At 36.9% G+C, this 15,280-nt stretch overlaps 1 protein-coding gene across 2 annotated transcripts in view; it reads right to left on the bottom strand.

Annotated features, from left to right (window-relative positions):
* Positions 1-4,391: 4,391 nt before the first annotated feature.
* LOC122644613 overlaps positions 4,392-15,280 on the bottom strand; it is a 36,312-nt gene continuing 25,423 nt past the window's right edge. For both annotated transcript variants that reach the window (XM_043837993.1, XM_043837994.1), the window contains 3 exons: positions 8,265-8,323; positions 7,254-7,299; positions 4,392-4,781 (listed from right to left, as the gene is read on the bottom strand). In XM_043837993.1, coding sequence (XP_043693928.1) covers positions 4,657-4,781; positions 7,254-7,299; positions 8,265-8,323 — 230 coding nt within the window. In that variant the 3' untranslated portion in view covers positions 4,392-4,656. The remainder of the gene's footprint in view (positions 4,782-7,253; positions 7,300-8,264; positions 8,324-15,280) is intronic.

The raw sequence follows: 15,280 nt of genomic DNA, 5'->3' as shown, positions 1-15,280 counted from the left end.
AACCTTAGTTTTTGGATTAGCAACTCGGATAAATGCCTTTATTTTTTGTCTGAGTCAAACAAGGTCGCGATTATTTGCATGTATGTAGACGACATGTTGATTCTAGGTTCTGATCTCTCTATATTGAGTGACATTAAAGAAACCTTATCCAAAGATTTTAACATGAAAGATCTTGGTGTAGTAGACACCATTCTTGGGATGAGATTAAGCTTCAGTGAGTAAGGGATCACTCTTACTTAGTCTCATTACATTGAGAAGCTACTTTCTAGTTAGGGATACAATGATTGTAAACCGATTGAGACGCCCTATGGCTATAACAAACGGTTGAAACCTAACACAGGTGACACCCTGAATCAGTTAGAATATTCGAAACTAATTGGTAGTCTCATGTATGTAATGAGTTGCACTAGGCCAGACATAAACTTTATGGTAGGCATGCTGAGTCGTTTCACTAGTAATCCTGAAAAAGAGCATTGGGATGCCCTATCGAGGCTGACGAGATACCTTAAGGGTACTCTAGGTTATGTTCTCTGTTATACTGGACATCCTCCAACTTTGGAAGGATATTCTGATGCATCTTGGTGCTCAGATTTAGGAGACATCAGATCCACCAGTGGTTATGTATTTACACTAGGAGGAGCAGTTGTAGCATGGAAGTTCAAGAGACAGACTGGTATTCCTCTGTCATCTATGGAATTGAAACTTTATGGTCTAGCTTCTGCGAGAGATGAAGTAGAGTGGATAAAGGATCTGATCAGGGATATTCCATTGAGAAGTTTAAAGTTAAACTCTATATCTATATTCTGTGATAATCAAGAAAAAAAGACAATTGTGAATAACTCACTCTTTAATGGAAAGAGGAGACACATCAGGCTGAAACACGTCATGCTGAATTATCAAACAGAACAAGGGATTATCACTTTGATTGATGTGAGATCAAAGGATAATACGACAGATGCCCTTACAAAGGGATTGAACACAGATCGAACATTCAAAACTATGAGGAGATGGGGTTAAAGACCATTTAGTCATATCTTAACCTAACCCAGTATTATTGAATTATTCGAATCTCATCTAGCCTTGGAAAGCATTTGGGACAATTTACATGTTTAAGATAACGTAGTTAGGTTACTAAGTATGGGGGTTTGTGAAACCATTCCAAATTTGATAGTGTAGCAAATTCTTTATGTGAAGTTTCCTTACTTCGTTATTCCACAAAGGAATATGAAAAATATATGATATGTTTCAATACTATTGTACTAGTCTTTATGTCATTCCAAATTTGATGACATGTCTTTCATAGTATGACGTACCATTCCAAATTTGATGATACAACCTAAATCTATGACTCATATGACGAACACAGTATTTCAAATGGAAACATAATATGGTCCTTGTGATAGAGACTATATAGGATCGAGTTCTTGTAAAGAAACTTGATGATGATGGTTATTGTTTTTTGATTTACCTTCAGCTATATATGAAATATACTAAGTTCTTATTGTTGAGCTAGATACTATTGTGCAAATGATTGAATTCATATTATCTTAAGAAATTCATATTGACAAATTACAGAGAAGGGCGAAGATGGAGGAGAACGGTTGAACCTGAATCTCGATAAGAATGAGTTACTTGATGAGTAAAGTCACATGGACTGCAAGGTCTTTTCCTTTTGTCTATTTCTTTTGGTTTAACCACTTGCATGTGGAACTTCAGATTTGTTGTTGGGTTTAGTTTTGATCTAGAACCCTAGTTTTATTTCTTGAAGTTTACTTACTTGATTTATTGGATTGTTGATTTTCAACTTATTCAATTTATTTTCATTCAATTACTGTTTGAACAATGGTTTCTATTCATGTGTGGTGGATATATGTAGAACATAGGAGGAGATTGTAAGGGTATTATGGTAATATCCCTTTATATGTTCTAATATAATCCTATTTGTGTTATGACTCAGGCTGTGAGGGGCAATCCAATAATTAGCCCATCTGACCTAAACCCTAGTTTCCTTCTAAATACTAGCTGGAGGCAGCAGCCTGGGTATTCCAAACTCGATACACAGGGTGTAATGCTTTAAGCAACCAGTGCTTAAACCCTAAACCCTAACATGTTGCAGCATAATAGTATACTAAATTGTTCACTGAACGCTTTAGGAAATTGCATTTTTCGTGCCAGAAGAAGAAGAAGAGGATTAGGAGAGGAGAGTGGGGGGCTGGGGGCTTGCCGCCTTTCTAATTAAAGGAGGAAATGACAACTTTACGCTCGACTTTGGGACTTTATAAGCACATGCTTATTAAAGTTCCGAAAAAATGATTAAAAAGGATTTTTGGCCGAAATTCATAATAAGGTCTTAACTCTATTATGGTTTTTCTATTATTTTGAAGTTTGTAAATAGAAATAGGGTCTATAAATTATACCAAACACTTGTAAAAACATTTATGTGTCCAAAAACGAAAATGAAAAATGATACCAAAAAGACCCTTATTATCATTTATAGACCCTATTTTTATTTAAAAACTAAAATAATAGAAAAACCGTAATAGGGTCAAGACACATTTGATGAACACGTTATCTAATTGGTGAAAATAAGGGGTAACAAAGTAATTTCAATACTTAAATCTTGGCAAGCGGGGAGGACTAGCCGGCAAGAGTGCCCAGCCAACCACCCAACCAGCAGCCATATGTATCACCCTTCCATTGCCCTGAAACAGATTTGAAGTCGCAAAAACCCAAAAACTAATAAATTCTTATGGCACATCACAGAAAGTGAACAAGTTATCAAAAGGGAAGATTGTTTATCGAGTTTAGGTTTGGTTATGACCTGAACCACACCAAAAAAAAAAAAAAATAGGTGCATCTGTAATCAAAAGGCAAGGTTGGTTTCAATTTCAGGTCTCACTCATGAACTGAATCATAAGTGAACCCGGATCAGCTACCCACATGGGGACAGGTGGGGACAGATCTGACCCCTCCATGAGGCGTGGGTCCCACACCCTAGAGGCGGGTCCCACACATGGAGGATTCAAATCTGTCCACACCATCCTCATGTGGGTAGAAGATCTAAACTCGAAATGTTTTCACCCACCAATTAAATATATATTTACATTTCGATAGTTACCAAACTGTTTTTCATTCCATATTCTATTATGTCTAATGTTTACCATATGATTTTCATTTTTTGATTGAAAATGTTTTTATTAATAATTTTTTAAAATAGAATAAAAATAAAAATAAAAATGATACCAAAAATTACCTAAAATCCCCTAAAGCAAGAAAAGGAACAGAGACAGAAGATAAAAATATAACCATGTTTATTAGTCTCTCTACTATCATAACCATGTGGGTCCCATACATATTATGTCATTTTCCATACCGCCATTGTTGTCGCATGGGATATTTCCCCCACACTAGCGTTGTGGAAGGGAATGCTATTTATAAACAAGGGAACAGGTTGAATTGGAATATATTCAAACTTTGCTACAATTGGCAACATTTAACCAATCAAATTATGCTAGCCTACTTCCAAAAAAAAAAATTATGCTAACAGACTACTAGGAGGGTAAAAAGTTTAGAAAAAAATTTCCCCTGTAGTGCCTAAATCAAGTGCCTTGCAGTTCGGGTCTGGGAGCTCGACATATAGAAGATGTTACATCCAACGGTGCCAAGTTCAAGAAGAAAGGACAAAAACTGAACTCACACCATTGGATAAAGCATCTTTCACATATTAAGCTCTCGGCCTGAACTGCAAGACACCACAACATAGAAAGAATTGCAGGAGATTTTAATCCGAAATTTTGGCCGCCTTATTTTTAAGAAACAAGAGGGACTGATAGGGCAGAAGGCTGACAGATTTGAATTTTTCGATCTTTTCTTTTACCCTTTTTTTTTTTTGGCCCGAGTGGGACTTTTTACTTTAAGCAGTAAAAATGCAGTTTAGCATCACTTCATACGTTTAGAGGTGAAATTTATCTCCCAGCTTGTTATAGTATGTTTTTTGCTACAATTGAGAATACAATCATAGCCACATATTGTCCACATTTATGATTCATTTGTTTTCTGGATCACATCAACACCCAAAGCCATATCTGTAGACAAGCTTCATAATTTCTGATCCAACAATGGTATTCCAGGTCAATTCAACATGTCTGATGCCTTAAAGAGTAGAAAAACGATGCATACCAGGGAAAAATTGCAAAGCAATAATCAAGGAAATCCGAGAACACTTTTCATATGGGTAGCAGACATAGAGAAAAACTCTTACATACAGCAACACTACAGATAAAATTTCAGTTAATTTTTCTCATGCTTGTTATCTGTGTACTTCTTTGCATCCAAAATATCAATGGGTGTGCATTGTGAAGAGCAATAAACAGAACTAAGTTGTCATCCACAATGAACAAGTCCTAATAGGAATCTCACTTTGACACCATCAACATGGATCGGGTTTTTATCAAAGCAAAAAAACAGTGACCATCAGTTCCGTGATTCCTCGGAAAAAAAAATAAATTATTGGTGGATAAAGAATGTTTATTTACCTCATCGTTGAAAGTTCTACAATATACAACAACCCGAGTGGTCCATTTAACATTGCCGGGGTAGGGGAAGGGGGGTTTGGGGAGAATCATTACTTGAAAAGCTCTGCGTGAAGAGAAGGAATTACAAAGTAGAGGTTCTCGATTTGTGCATCTTATCATCCTGTTGTGTTGGTGGAGGCAATGATGATGAGATTGCTGCATGATAAGATGAAGAGACAAGTTGCGCTAGTGCTGGAATGGCACCACCTGCAAAATTACAAGCAAATGCTAAGAAATCTTACCGTCAAACTTGACAATAGCCCAAGAACTGTAAGAATGAAAGAGTCCTAGTTCTTAGAAAGGGGAAGATAAGCTTTCCCCTCTCAACCAAGCTCCCCTCCTCCCTCTCAAATAAAACCTATACAAAATCTCTCATTCACATGATCATGGTGAACGGAGAAAACAACTTATATCATCCTAGAAAAAACATGGGGGATGATACATTAAAAACCTGCAAATAACAGATGCTCAAAGGAAATAAATTGCTTTTCAATTTGTGTGTGTGTGTATATATATATTTTAATGATCAGGATTACTGAAACTATTAGGGTATGTTTATCCAATAAGGAAGACAGATTAGTGTGGACTCCGGCGAGTGATGGTAGATTCACTACCAAGTCATTATGGAATTAAATTAGACCTACTTCGGTGAGCAAACCTTTTGCGAAATGGTTCTGGAATCGGACGCTTCCCTCAAAAATCAGTTTCTTCTCTTGGCAGGTAATGTGCAGCAGCATTCCCACTGATGAAGCATTGAGGGCGTTGTGTGTGCCCCTAGCGTCCAAGTGCCTTTGCTGTGCCCGTCATACTTGTGAATCGGCGTCTCATTGTTTGGTGGCGGGTAAAACTGCTTCTAAGGTGTGGTGTTTCTTTTCTAGAATTTTTGAGGTGGAAGTGGTTCCTTCGCAGGAAGTGAAAAGGAGGATTTTGTTCTGGCAAAACCACGCTAATGGGAGGAGGTTATGTGGTGTGATAACTGGATTAATTCCTTCTTTTATCATTTGGGAACTTTGGAAAGAGAGACACAACAGGAGACATGGGGAGAGAGCTCACTCAACCAACTTCATTGTGGAGGCTGTGAAAAATTGGGTTATGGAAGTTCACTATTATTGCTCTTTTACAAAGTCCCCATCATTAAGAGAGTCCTTCATCCTTCAAATTTTTAATCTTTCTCCTTCGTCCGTTGTTCACAAACCGCCTATTGTAGTGTATTGGTGTCCACCTTTCAATGCGGTAAAGCTCAATGTGGATGGGGCGTGTAAAGGAAACCCTGGCGTGGGGGGAGGAGGGGGTATTATAAGAGATAATGATGGGCGAGTCTTGGCTCCCTTTGCCAACTTCTATGGGGATTGTACTAACTCCATAGCGGAGTGTAGAGCTATGAGAGATGGTCTATTTGAGCTGAGATGAGATTCTCGGGATTCCATGTGAACTCGGACTCTGCCTTGGTTGTGCAATGTATTTCCAAGAAAGTATGCAATATTTGGAAGGGGTGGTATTGGTTCCACGAAATATTGGCCTTGGTTGATGCTCTTCGGCCGATGATCTCTTTTACTTTTAGAGAGGGCAACAGGGCGGCAAATTGGTTGGCAAATCATGCTTGCGAGTCGGCATCTAACACATTATTCAGTTTTGAATTAAATCTTCCTTTCAACCTTAGGCGGATCTCTCGCGAGGATGCTTTTGGACTTCCAGAATTGAGAAAATAGTCAAGTTTTTATTCTTTGAATTATTGTATGGGGGTGAGGTCCTCATTTGAGATTTTGAGAGTGGTTTTGTCTATTTTGGTTGGGGTAAGGTGGTTATGTCCTCCCTTTGTATTCTTTCCTATTTATTGGTTTTGATTTCTAATAAAATCTTAGGGGCCAGCCCGGGTCGCAGAGAATATTCAGGTTTAAAAAAAAAAACTAGTAGCGTATGTTATCAGGTAGGTGCACTTCTCACTCTAGCAAAATGTGATCCTCAACAAACAATTAAAACAAAGAATAAAAAGCAAAATGAGATCCACAAACAATAAAACAAAGAATATTTACCATTTCTTATAGTAAATGAAATATGACTACTTTATTTTGATAGAAGTAAAATGGAAACAAGTAATCGGGTATCATCTAGTAGCGCACCAGATTTAGGTGAGATAGCTTAGGCACATTCATTGGGGCAATTTGTTTCAATGATCTTAGGTTAACATCCCCTCAAAGTAAAACAAATAAAAACACAAGAAAATCTAATCACTTCCAGTTATATTGCAACAAAATACAGATAATAAGAACTGCATATCAGAAACCATTATTTACTTGAATGCAGCTATCTTCCAGAATTCAACTGATGTTTGAATCTAGAAGCCATGGCATTTCAATCAAAGGGAGGCCTATAGAATAAATGAAAGCTGGAATACTGATGGGGGTTTGGAGTTCATGGCAGACAAAGATTTATCCAGGCATTTATCAAGGAAAAAAGGGGGAAAGAAGTAAAAATTCCAGGTTAACCAAATATCATAAAACCTTATAAAATAGAATGGGAATGAATGAGAGGCAGTGTGGTCCATATTTTAAAGAAAAAATGTATCAAAGTCATACCAATTCTCAATAACAAGCTTATGGACGATTCTATGAAACTTAGAGATGACAATAGAAACCCAAACAAATTATTTGAACAGAGAGAGAGAGAGAGAGATCTTACCTGACAACCCCGCGCAAGCTGAAGAAAAGACTATTACAGGTGGAGCCTACATCCAGTAGATAGTGTAAGATTGGAAATTGATACAACTTGGTAAGATAAACTCAAAACTTTACACAAACTTTGAGGGTGAAATTTTTTTTTGAACTGACACGTATAACATCCAAAAAGTTAAACAAGTTTTAACTAATCCAAAATTTCGATGTATGAGTATGATATTTCATACCATTCCATTTTAACTTCTTAGCATTTTGTGAGGGCACAGATAGAGTAGAGGTGGATATCGTAAAGCAGTGAAAATGGTTAGAGAAGCCTATGTTATACTTAAGAAACAAAAAGAATTAAATAAGGTCCAAATTTGCAGACTCTGAACGGACTGTTGATTAGCTTCAGCAGAAATTCAAGCAATAAAATTGGAAAATCAAATAACATATTTAGTGTGTATGGTTGTCAACAAAAGCTGATTTATTATTACGACATAAAAATTGTTCCACCATATTTTTCTATATTGATAATTAAGTTTCCTCAAAAATTTAGAAAGGTTTCGAAAGAAAATCTGGTGGAACCCCATGAAGATGCTATGGGGTTCTCAAAGTTCAGGTCTTTCAGCTTCATGTCATTATAGAAATGAAACATAGGTCATCACACATAGCTATGTGCCCCCCTCCCTCCAAAACAAAAATGTGGACAAAGATTGATCATGAGGGCTCCTGCTCATATATGAAATCCAAGGGGTCTGCCAAGGTATCTTGATTGGCTGACTTGTGGGGTTAGACTTTGGCAGTATTTTAGTTCTTTTTTCCTTAGTAAGCAACTGTTTCAGGTGGATGATGTTGTTAGTGGTCCTTGGCCTGTGGGTTTGTACATCTGCATCTCAACCAAACGTGGTTATTTATCAATATATATGAAACATCCAAGGACCGAAGGCCAAGAAGACACTCTGGTATATGAAGTGGAAAGTGTCTAAATTATCTTTTTGGAATCCAAGCAAAACAGAGTTAGCAGTATACTCACACCAATGAGGAAATGCAACCACATAGGCCCCTTTACATATCTTTGAACAACTGGCATTGCTGCAAATAAAAATAGACGTCAAGTTGATGTAAGAATGAATAAATTCCGTTGTTTTCCATTTGTCTACAAGAGCAGATGAAGCATGTCCATAAAATGCTCAAGAAAGTTAATCAACATAGAATATATACTTTAAGGGAAATATTAGGTATAAGGTTACAAGAAATTATAGGCACATCTGCAGGCTCATATCCAGGAGGCATCTTAGATGAACATAGAATCAGGGCCTCGTCATTGAATGGGAACTACCTAAAAGCTAAAAGATTACTTAGGCAGAAATCAGCATTATCAAATGACTGCAAAAAGGCGTACGCAGTGCACAAGGCTCCTGCCACTGCGGGGTCTGGGGAGGGTCATAATGTACGCAGCCTTGCTATGCATATCCCCCATATCAATTTGACATGCAAATATTTTTATGAAAGCTTCAAAACAATATACAGATCAGATTTATAAATTTTATGATAACGATGGTTTCTTCCTAAGCAATCTCCTTGGCAGGATTTCTTCACTGGTGCCCATAAATTATTTCTATAAATGAGACACATGTTCAAGATTTAGCTCTCAGAGTAATGGCTGGCTACTAAAACATAGATCCTAAATGATATATAAGAAAATACCCAAAAGAATTCAGTGATAAAATTTAAGAACATGGTGTGACATTTATAACTCAGAATGGGTAAAGTCCAAAAATATGAGTGATATCCTATGATAACATGGTGTGACATTTTTTTCTCACCAAAAAACAACATTGGATATTCGGATTTTAGATCTGTATCACAGGAATCTTCCTCAGGGATCATATCTAGTAAAACACAAGAAATGTGCAAACAATGTCAAAGTCCCAGCTCAGAAGTCTAATATTCCAGCTTCATTCCAGCAGCTCAACAAAGAAACAATGACAATACATAAAGTTTTTATGGCTTCAACATTTCTGAATGACATTCTTTTTTTTTTTTTTTTTTTTTTTTGGTAGACTGAATGACAGTTTTCAGTGTTTATCATAGTTACCATAGTCACCATCGTCATGGTCTCACCTTCCTAACTTTAGTAATTTCTAAATATTCACTTTTTCTATACGCCAATAGAAGCAAATCAAAGGATAAAAGTAAGTTCTGGTGGCCAGCAATGTACATGAAACAGAGCCCACTGTATAACCCCACAGACAGTAGCTGAACGCTTAGAAACATTAGATGGTAGACCTAATTCACTCCCATGTTAATACAGCTAGATTAATACATTAACAAAAAGCATCAAACAAGTTCAATTCATATGGCTGTTTATAGTAAAGTGTTTAATAACATAGGAATAAAGGATATCCATATTTGTTGGTATGCACTTAATTAAACAGTACTAAGGGGTCCTGGCAACAAAAATTGATTGTGTGATTTATCATCAAAACACACTTGGTCTGACTACTGTCTGTCCCACATGAAATCATGTCAAGAGAATAGTCCTCTAGTAAGGTGAGTAAGTCTGTCACCGAACACCCAAACTTTAAACAAGGGAGGAAAGAAACAATACGGACTTTTTTCATTCCCCCCTTTTTTTTTGACAAGTGAAATAATGAGTTTTTAAAGACAAATCCTCAATCGTTAGAATAAAAGTAAAGGTTGTGATGTCCATAACATCACTTCCTTGACAGACTATGTAGATAAGCAATTACAGAAATCATTAGATCCAACCCTACTTGAAAAGTTCTTATATGTTGTAAGGCTCCATGTCTGCAGTGAAGCTTGTGACAATATCAGAATCGAAAACCAGTAACCACAGTCAAGAGAAGACAGAGAAATTGAGGAAGAAGAGAGGAGACTGCTAGAGAAAGCTAACAGTCGATAGTTGTAGTCTCCCCTCCATATCATTATATAAGAATCGGATTACATATAGTTTCCAAATCAACTATGAAAGTACATCAGTAGCCTAATCTAGAAATAAAGAATTCTAATCTAACAAGGAAACAACTAAAGAGATAATAAATCAACACCTAAGCAATCTAGAATACTACCACTGGGACATATCAATAATGATTCACAATAGAGGTCATAGTTGTCATGGTGTCGCAATATCGTCGCGTCCTGGCGCTGGAGAAATATGCATATCGACCTACGCCATGGCATCCTATCTCTCTTTCCCTCTTTGATTTCTTCTTTAATTTTTTGTTTCTTCCCCAACCTTAGACCCACTCCCTGTTTCCCTAAATCTCCTATTTTAGCCTTGGTTTCTGAGTTTTTTTTTCTATCGTGTTATTGCAAGGTTGAAGAAGACATATTAAGTCTTTAAAATTGCAAGGACAACTTATATTATTGAAATAAAACCCCCTATATTCTCTATTGCTATTCTGTTTAGCCCATTCAGTTCTCTTTAACTCCATTAAATTACAGTTCTGGCACTCCTTTACAACTTCAGATTAATTACAATTCTACCATTGCTCTTATAAATCTTGATTATCTACTAGTTTGCCATTCAATTTTGGATTTAATTAAAATTCTGCCATTGCTCTTATAAATCTTGATTTATCTACTAGTTTGCCATTCAACTTTGGATTTAATTACAATTCTGCCATGGCGGGCGACGTGTCGATATATCAATCAGACATCCCTCCACCGACTTGGATCGCCGTGACGCCATGACAACTATGATAGAGGTACTCCCCCTATTGTGGTATACAATAGCATAACCAATCCCACGGTTTAACACTCCTCCTCAAGCTGGAGTATATAGTACAAATGCTCCAGCTTGGACCAACAAGAACAGATATTAAAGGCAGCACCAATCTTGAATAACAATTGTAGACGCCAATGAGCATAGAGAGAACTTCATTCAGGTAGCAATCTCAGCTCAAGTACATAAATGATCAGCAACATAAGTAGATAATAATCTGTGTCAAATAAATCCAACCAGCAACAAACAAAAACAAATGGAAGTGAACACCAACCATAATCCATAATATCATAACAGCAACAACAATATCAAAGTCACTTCTCAAAGAAGGCAAGTAGAAGGTAGTAATTTTCCCAACGAAAGATAAAAGTGTAGCATCCAACAGCCACATCATAAGCGGCAGGTAGTAGGTAGGAATCTTCCCAATGAAAAACAAAAGTATAGCATCCAACGACTACATCATAAGACCTTCCCAATGAAGGCAAGTAGTAAGTAGTAACCTACTCAAACAATAAATAAATAAAAGTGCAGCTCCAATGGCTACACTAAAGCCTTACAAAAGGGAGGCACTCCAATCACATGGTAACAATGATGTGACTAACAAAGATCACATAATTAAAGGTCTGATTAGTAAGGATCTGACCCACTGAAAAATAGGCAGTATAGGCTATTGTAGATCAAATAGCATTATAGGTCATTGTAAATCAGATAAGCAATATAGGTTATTGCGGACCAAATAGGCAGTATAGGTTAGTGCGAACCAGATAGGCAATATAGGTTACTGTGAACCAAACAACATCACGTTGCTATAAACCAAATAAATATGAATTGTTACTTAATACCACCTTCATAAATAAAATTGTTGTTGAGGACACGAACAAATAAATAATAGTAATCTTCAGATAAAAATAGTCTTGAGCTGATGACTTGAGAATAATAATCTTCACTAGTAGATAAGAGAATAATAATCTTCAATAGCAGATAAGAGAATAATAATCTTCAATCTCCCCCTCACTTGTAGCATTACACGTGGACAAATAATGACCACCAATAATCAGCATCTCAAAGGATGAGCATCACAAAAAATCCAATAATCAAGAGCTTGCAAATAATCTCCAATAAAATAATCTCAAGTAATTACCAACTGTCAAAGAATCTCAAACTGATATGAACTGGGCCCACAAAAAGCAATATTTTTGTAAATATATAAGCCTAATGGCAATTCTGTAAATAATTAATGTAATCTGGGTTTGAAACCCTGTTTGGGCTTGCTATGGGCCCATCCAAGTGCTTAAACATGTCAATGTGTAATGGCAGTGGCAATATCATAATTAAATCACAGTAAATACCCCAATTAAGAAGATAATGGCATTCTGATAAATAACCAGTTTTAAGGGGCATTTGGTAGGATAAAAGGGATAAAGGACACAAGTGGGATTGCAAATATTTAAAAGGGTAAACATGGAAGGAAATATGCTAAAAGGATCTGTAAGGATAAAAACATAAAGCTGGGGTATTTTGGGATGGCTGAAATTAAAGCCAAGAATAAAGGAGGAGTTATCGTTTTCAAGAACTAAAAGCTGGGTATTGCGAAGACCAGAAACAGAAACGTCGACTTTGACAGGAGACATCCAAGTTGCAGGAAACCAGCAAGAGTACAGCAGGATCGAATCTCTTGCGGGAGCTTGTGAAAAGGCGCAGCAGGCATGGCGCATGATATCATCAGAGAACTCTAGTGGTATGAGCTGGGATTCAAGGATTTTAATCGCCCATGGAGGGGTAGTGTACGCCCAAATTATCAGGCCCAATCGACCTGGGATAATTACCCAAAGAAGTTTTCCTTGAATAGAAAAACAGGAACTTAAATGCTACCCAAAATGATAGCAGCAACCTTCGATTCAGCAGTTGCAGCAAAAGGCATCAGAAATCTTTGATTCATACATCAGAAATTTTTTATTCATCGAAGAGCAGAGGGGAAACCAGATACGATTAGCAACTTAGAAATCCAGAAACCAGCAGCGACAGCAGACGACAATTAGCAGCAAATCAAAAAACACATGTAACTATGTAAGCATAAATTTTTTTTTTTTTCTTCATCGAAACAGCAGAAACCTTAATATATATATATTTTTCTTCTTCATCGCTTTGATACCATGTAACAAAATCAGAATCGAAAACCAGTAACCACAGTCAAGAGAAGAGAGAGAAACCGAGGAAGAAGAGAGGAGACTGCTAGAGGAAACTAACAGTCGTTAGTTGTAGTCTCCCCTCCATATCATTATATAAGAATCAGGTTACATATAGTTTCCTAATCAAACTAGGAAAGTAATTCAGTAGCATAATCTACAAATAAAGCGATATAATCTAATAAGGAAACAACTAAAGAGATAATAAATCAACACCTAAGCAATCTAGAATACTGCCGCTGGGACATATCAATAATGATTCACGATAAAGGGACTCTCCCCCTATCGTGGTATACAATAACATAACCAATCCCACGGTTAAAGTGTTTAATAAAGCTTAATACTGATTGTTTCTTCTTTGGAGATCACTAATTTCTTCTGGAGGAGGCAAGATTGGGTCTGGAAGGCCAAAAATGTCAATTCTCTCCTGGGTCATGTTCTTCATAACCAAAACATAATTATTCTTTCAAGTCCAATTGAAGAACTTGCAAACGGTTAGATTTTTTCCATTCTTAGAAGGGAGTCGTTTAATATTCTAATGCTTGGTTTATAACAGTCCAATTCCTGGTTAATAATCAATTTCTCTCTCCAATGAAGAACCATAAGGGGAAAAGTTTCTACATTTAGATTTTAAAATCACTGAAGTATCTTAAATTGGTGGTGGGCTGAATAGGTTCTCTAGCTGGTTGACTGGAATAAATAGGATTAGCTTGAAGAAAAGATAAAAGGTCAAGATAGAAAAGTAGGGTAACAGGTATTGTCGGCTGGAGCCAAGGTAGTGGTCGGGCCTTGGCAGCGTATTTCCTAGGTGGCACCCAATTAACCAAGAGGTGCCATATAACGAGGGGGTAGGTAAGAGGCTTATGGGTTAAATGACTTATTTCTTTTAGTTTTAAATATAAAATAGGGACCAGTTTATGCGTAAGACAATATCTTCTTTCCTTCTAGTTTTAAATACAAAGATGGGAGGGGTTTACGAGTAAATCAATTTGTTTTGCTTTTAGATGTAAATACATTTGTTTATAGAAAGAAAGCCCAATGGAGTTTTGCCAAAGAAAGAAGTCAGGGACCCAATTAGTGTGGCTGGGTTCACTAAGCAACAAGTAAATATCCAACCCACTTGATAGGCAATGTAGTACAGAAGCTTAAAGCCTTAATTAACAGCAACAATAGGGGCTATAATAGGTCTAACAATTTGGTCAACAGTAGGGGTCAACACTAGTATAAGGCCACAATTGATACCCACAGTAGACTTACTATGTATGGCAGCTTGCTTTCAAAATTATACCTTCAAAACTAACACCAACAGTTGGTAGTTATTACAGTAAGAATCCCTTAGAATCTCTTCCCACGCAAGAACTTGAACAAAAGTTATATGTCCCAACAGAAATAGAAACCAAGGTAAAAACTGCACTCATCAGCAACCATCGATGGGCAAACTGCTGTCGAAGGTTAAATATTGGATATTCTTGAATACACCAAAAGATCTATCAGCCTCAATGGATGGCTAGATGTAGAGTAATGGTTCTTGCACAGAATTAGAAACTAGGGAAAGAAATAGCAACCTAAAGTCACAGCCATATGCAAGCCAATGGATGGGGCTGATCAATATCGAGTGGAGAGAATATGAAAGGGAGTAGCATACCAAAATACGGCCCGAGGTTGATGGCCAGATTATGATATATCGAGGTCTGAAAATTTCTGACAGAGACCTCCAAAACCAGGGTGCCAAAGGTGTATATGTGGTGCAGAACCCAGGTCACAAAACACAAATTGGGTTCACTATGGGCCCACCTGAGTATTTAATAACTCAAGTCAAAAATTGAATGGCAATACTGTAAATATTATGAACATTGTCGAGTGCCTTAGGCATAAGAAACAGTATCAAACTCGAATTTAAACAAGTGTTAAGTATAGGGGTGCTTCTGGAATTAGTAATAAACGAAAGAAGTAATGAGATAAACCTGCAGGAACAAGGGGCAGGGATTCAGACACATGTCCACGGATTAAAAAAAAAACTCAGATCGGTAGAATTAAGAGTGACTGGCAGTGAGAGAAACGTGCAGGAACTTGTATGGTAATACGGCAACAATAACAGGACACCAAAACCGAGGG

The sequence above is a fragment of the Telopea speciosissima genome, chromosome 11 (assembly GCF_018873765.1).
Source record: "Telopea speciosissima isolate NSW1024214 ecotype Mountain lineage chromosome 11, Tspe_v1, whole genome shotgun sequence".
NCBI classification, from domain to species: Eukaryota; Viridiplantae; Streptophyta; class Magnoliopsida; order Proteales; family Proteaceae; genus Telopea; species Telopea speciosissima.
This window is presented reverse-complemented; position numbering and strand designations above follow the sequence as displayed.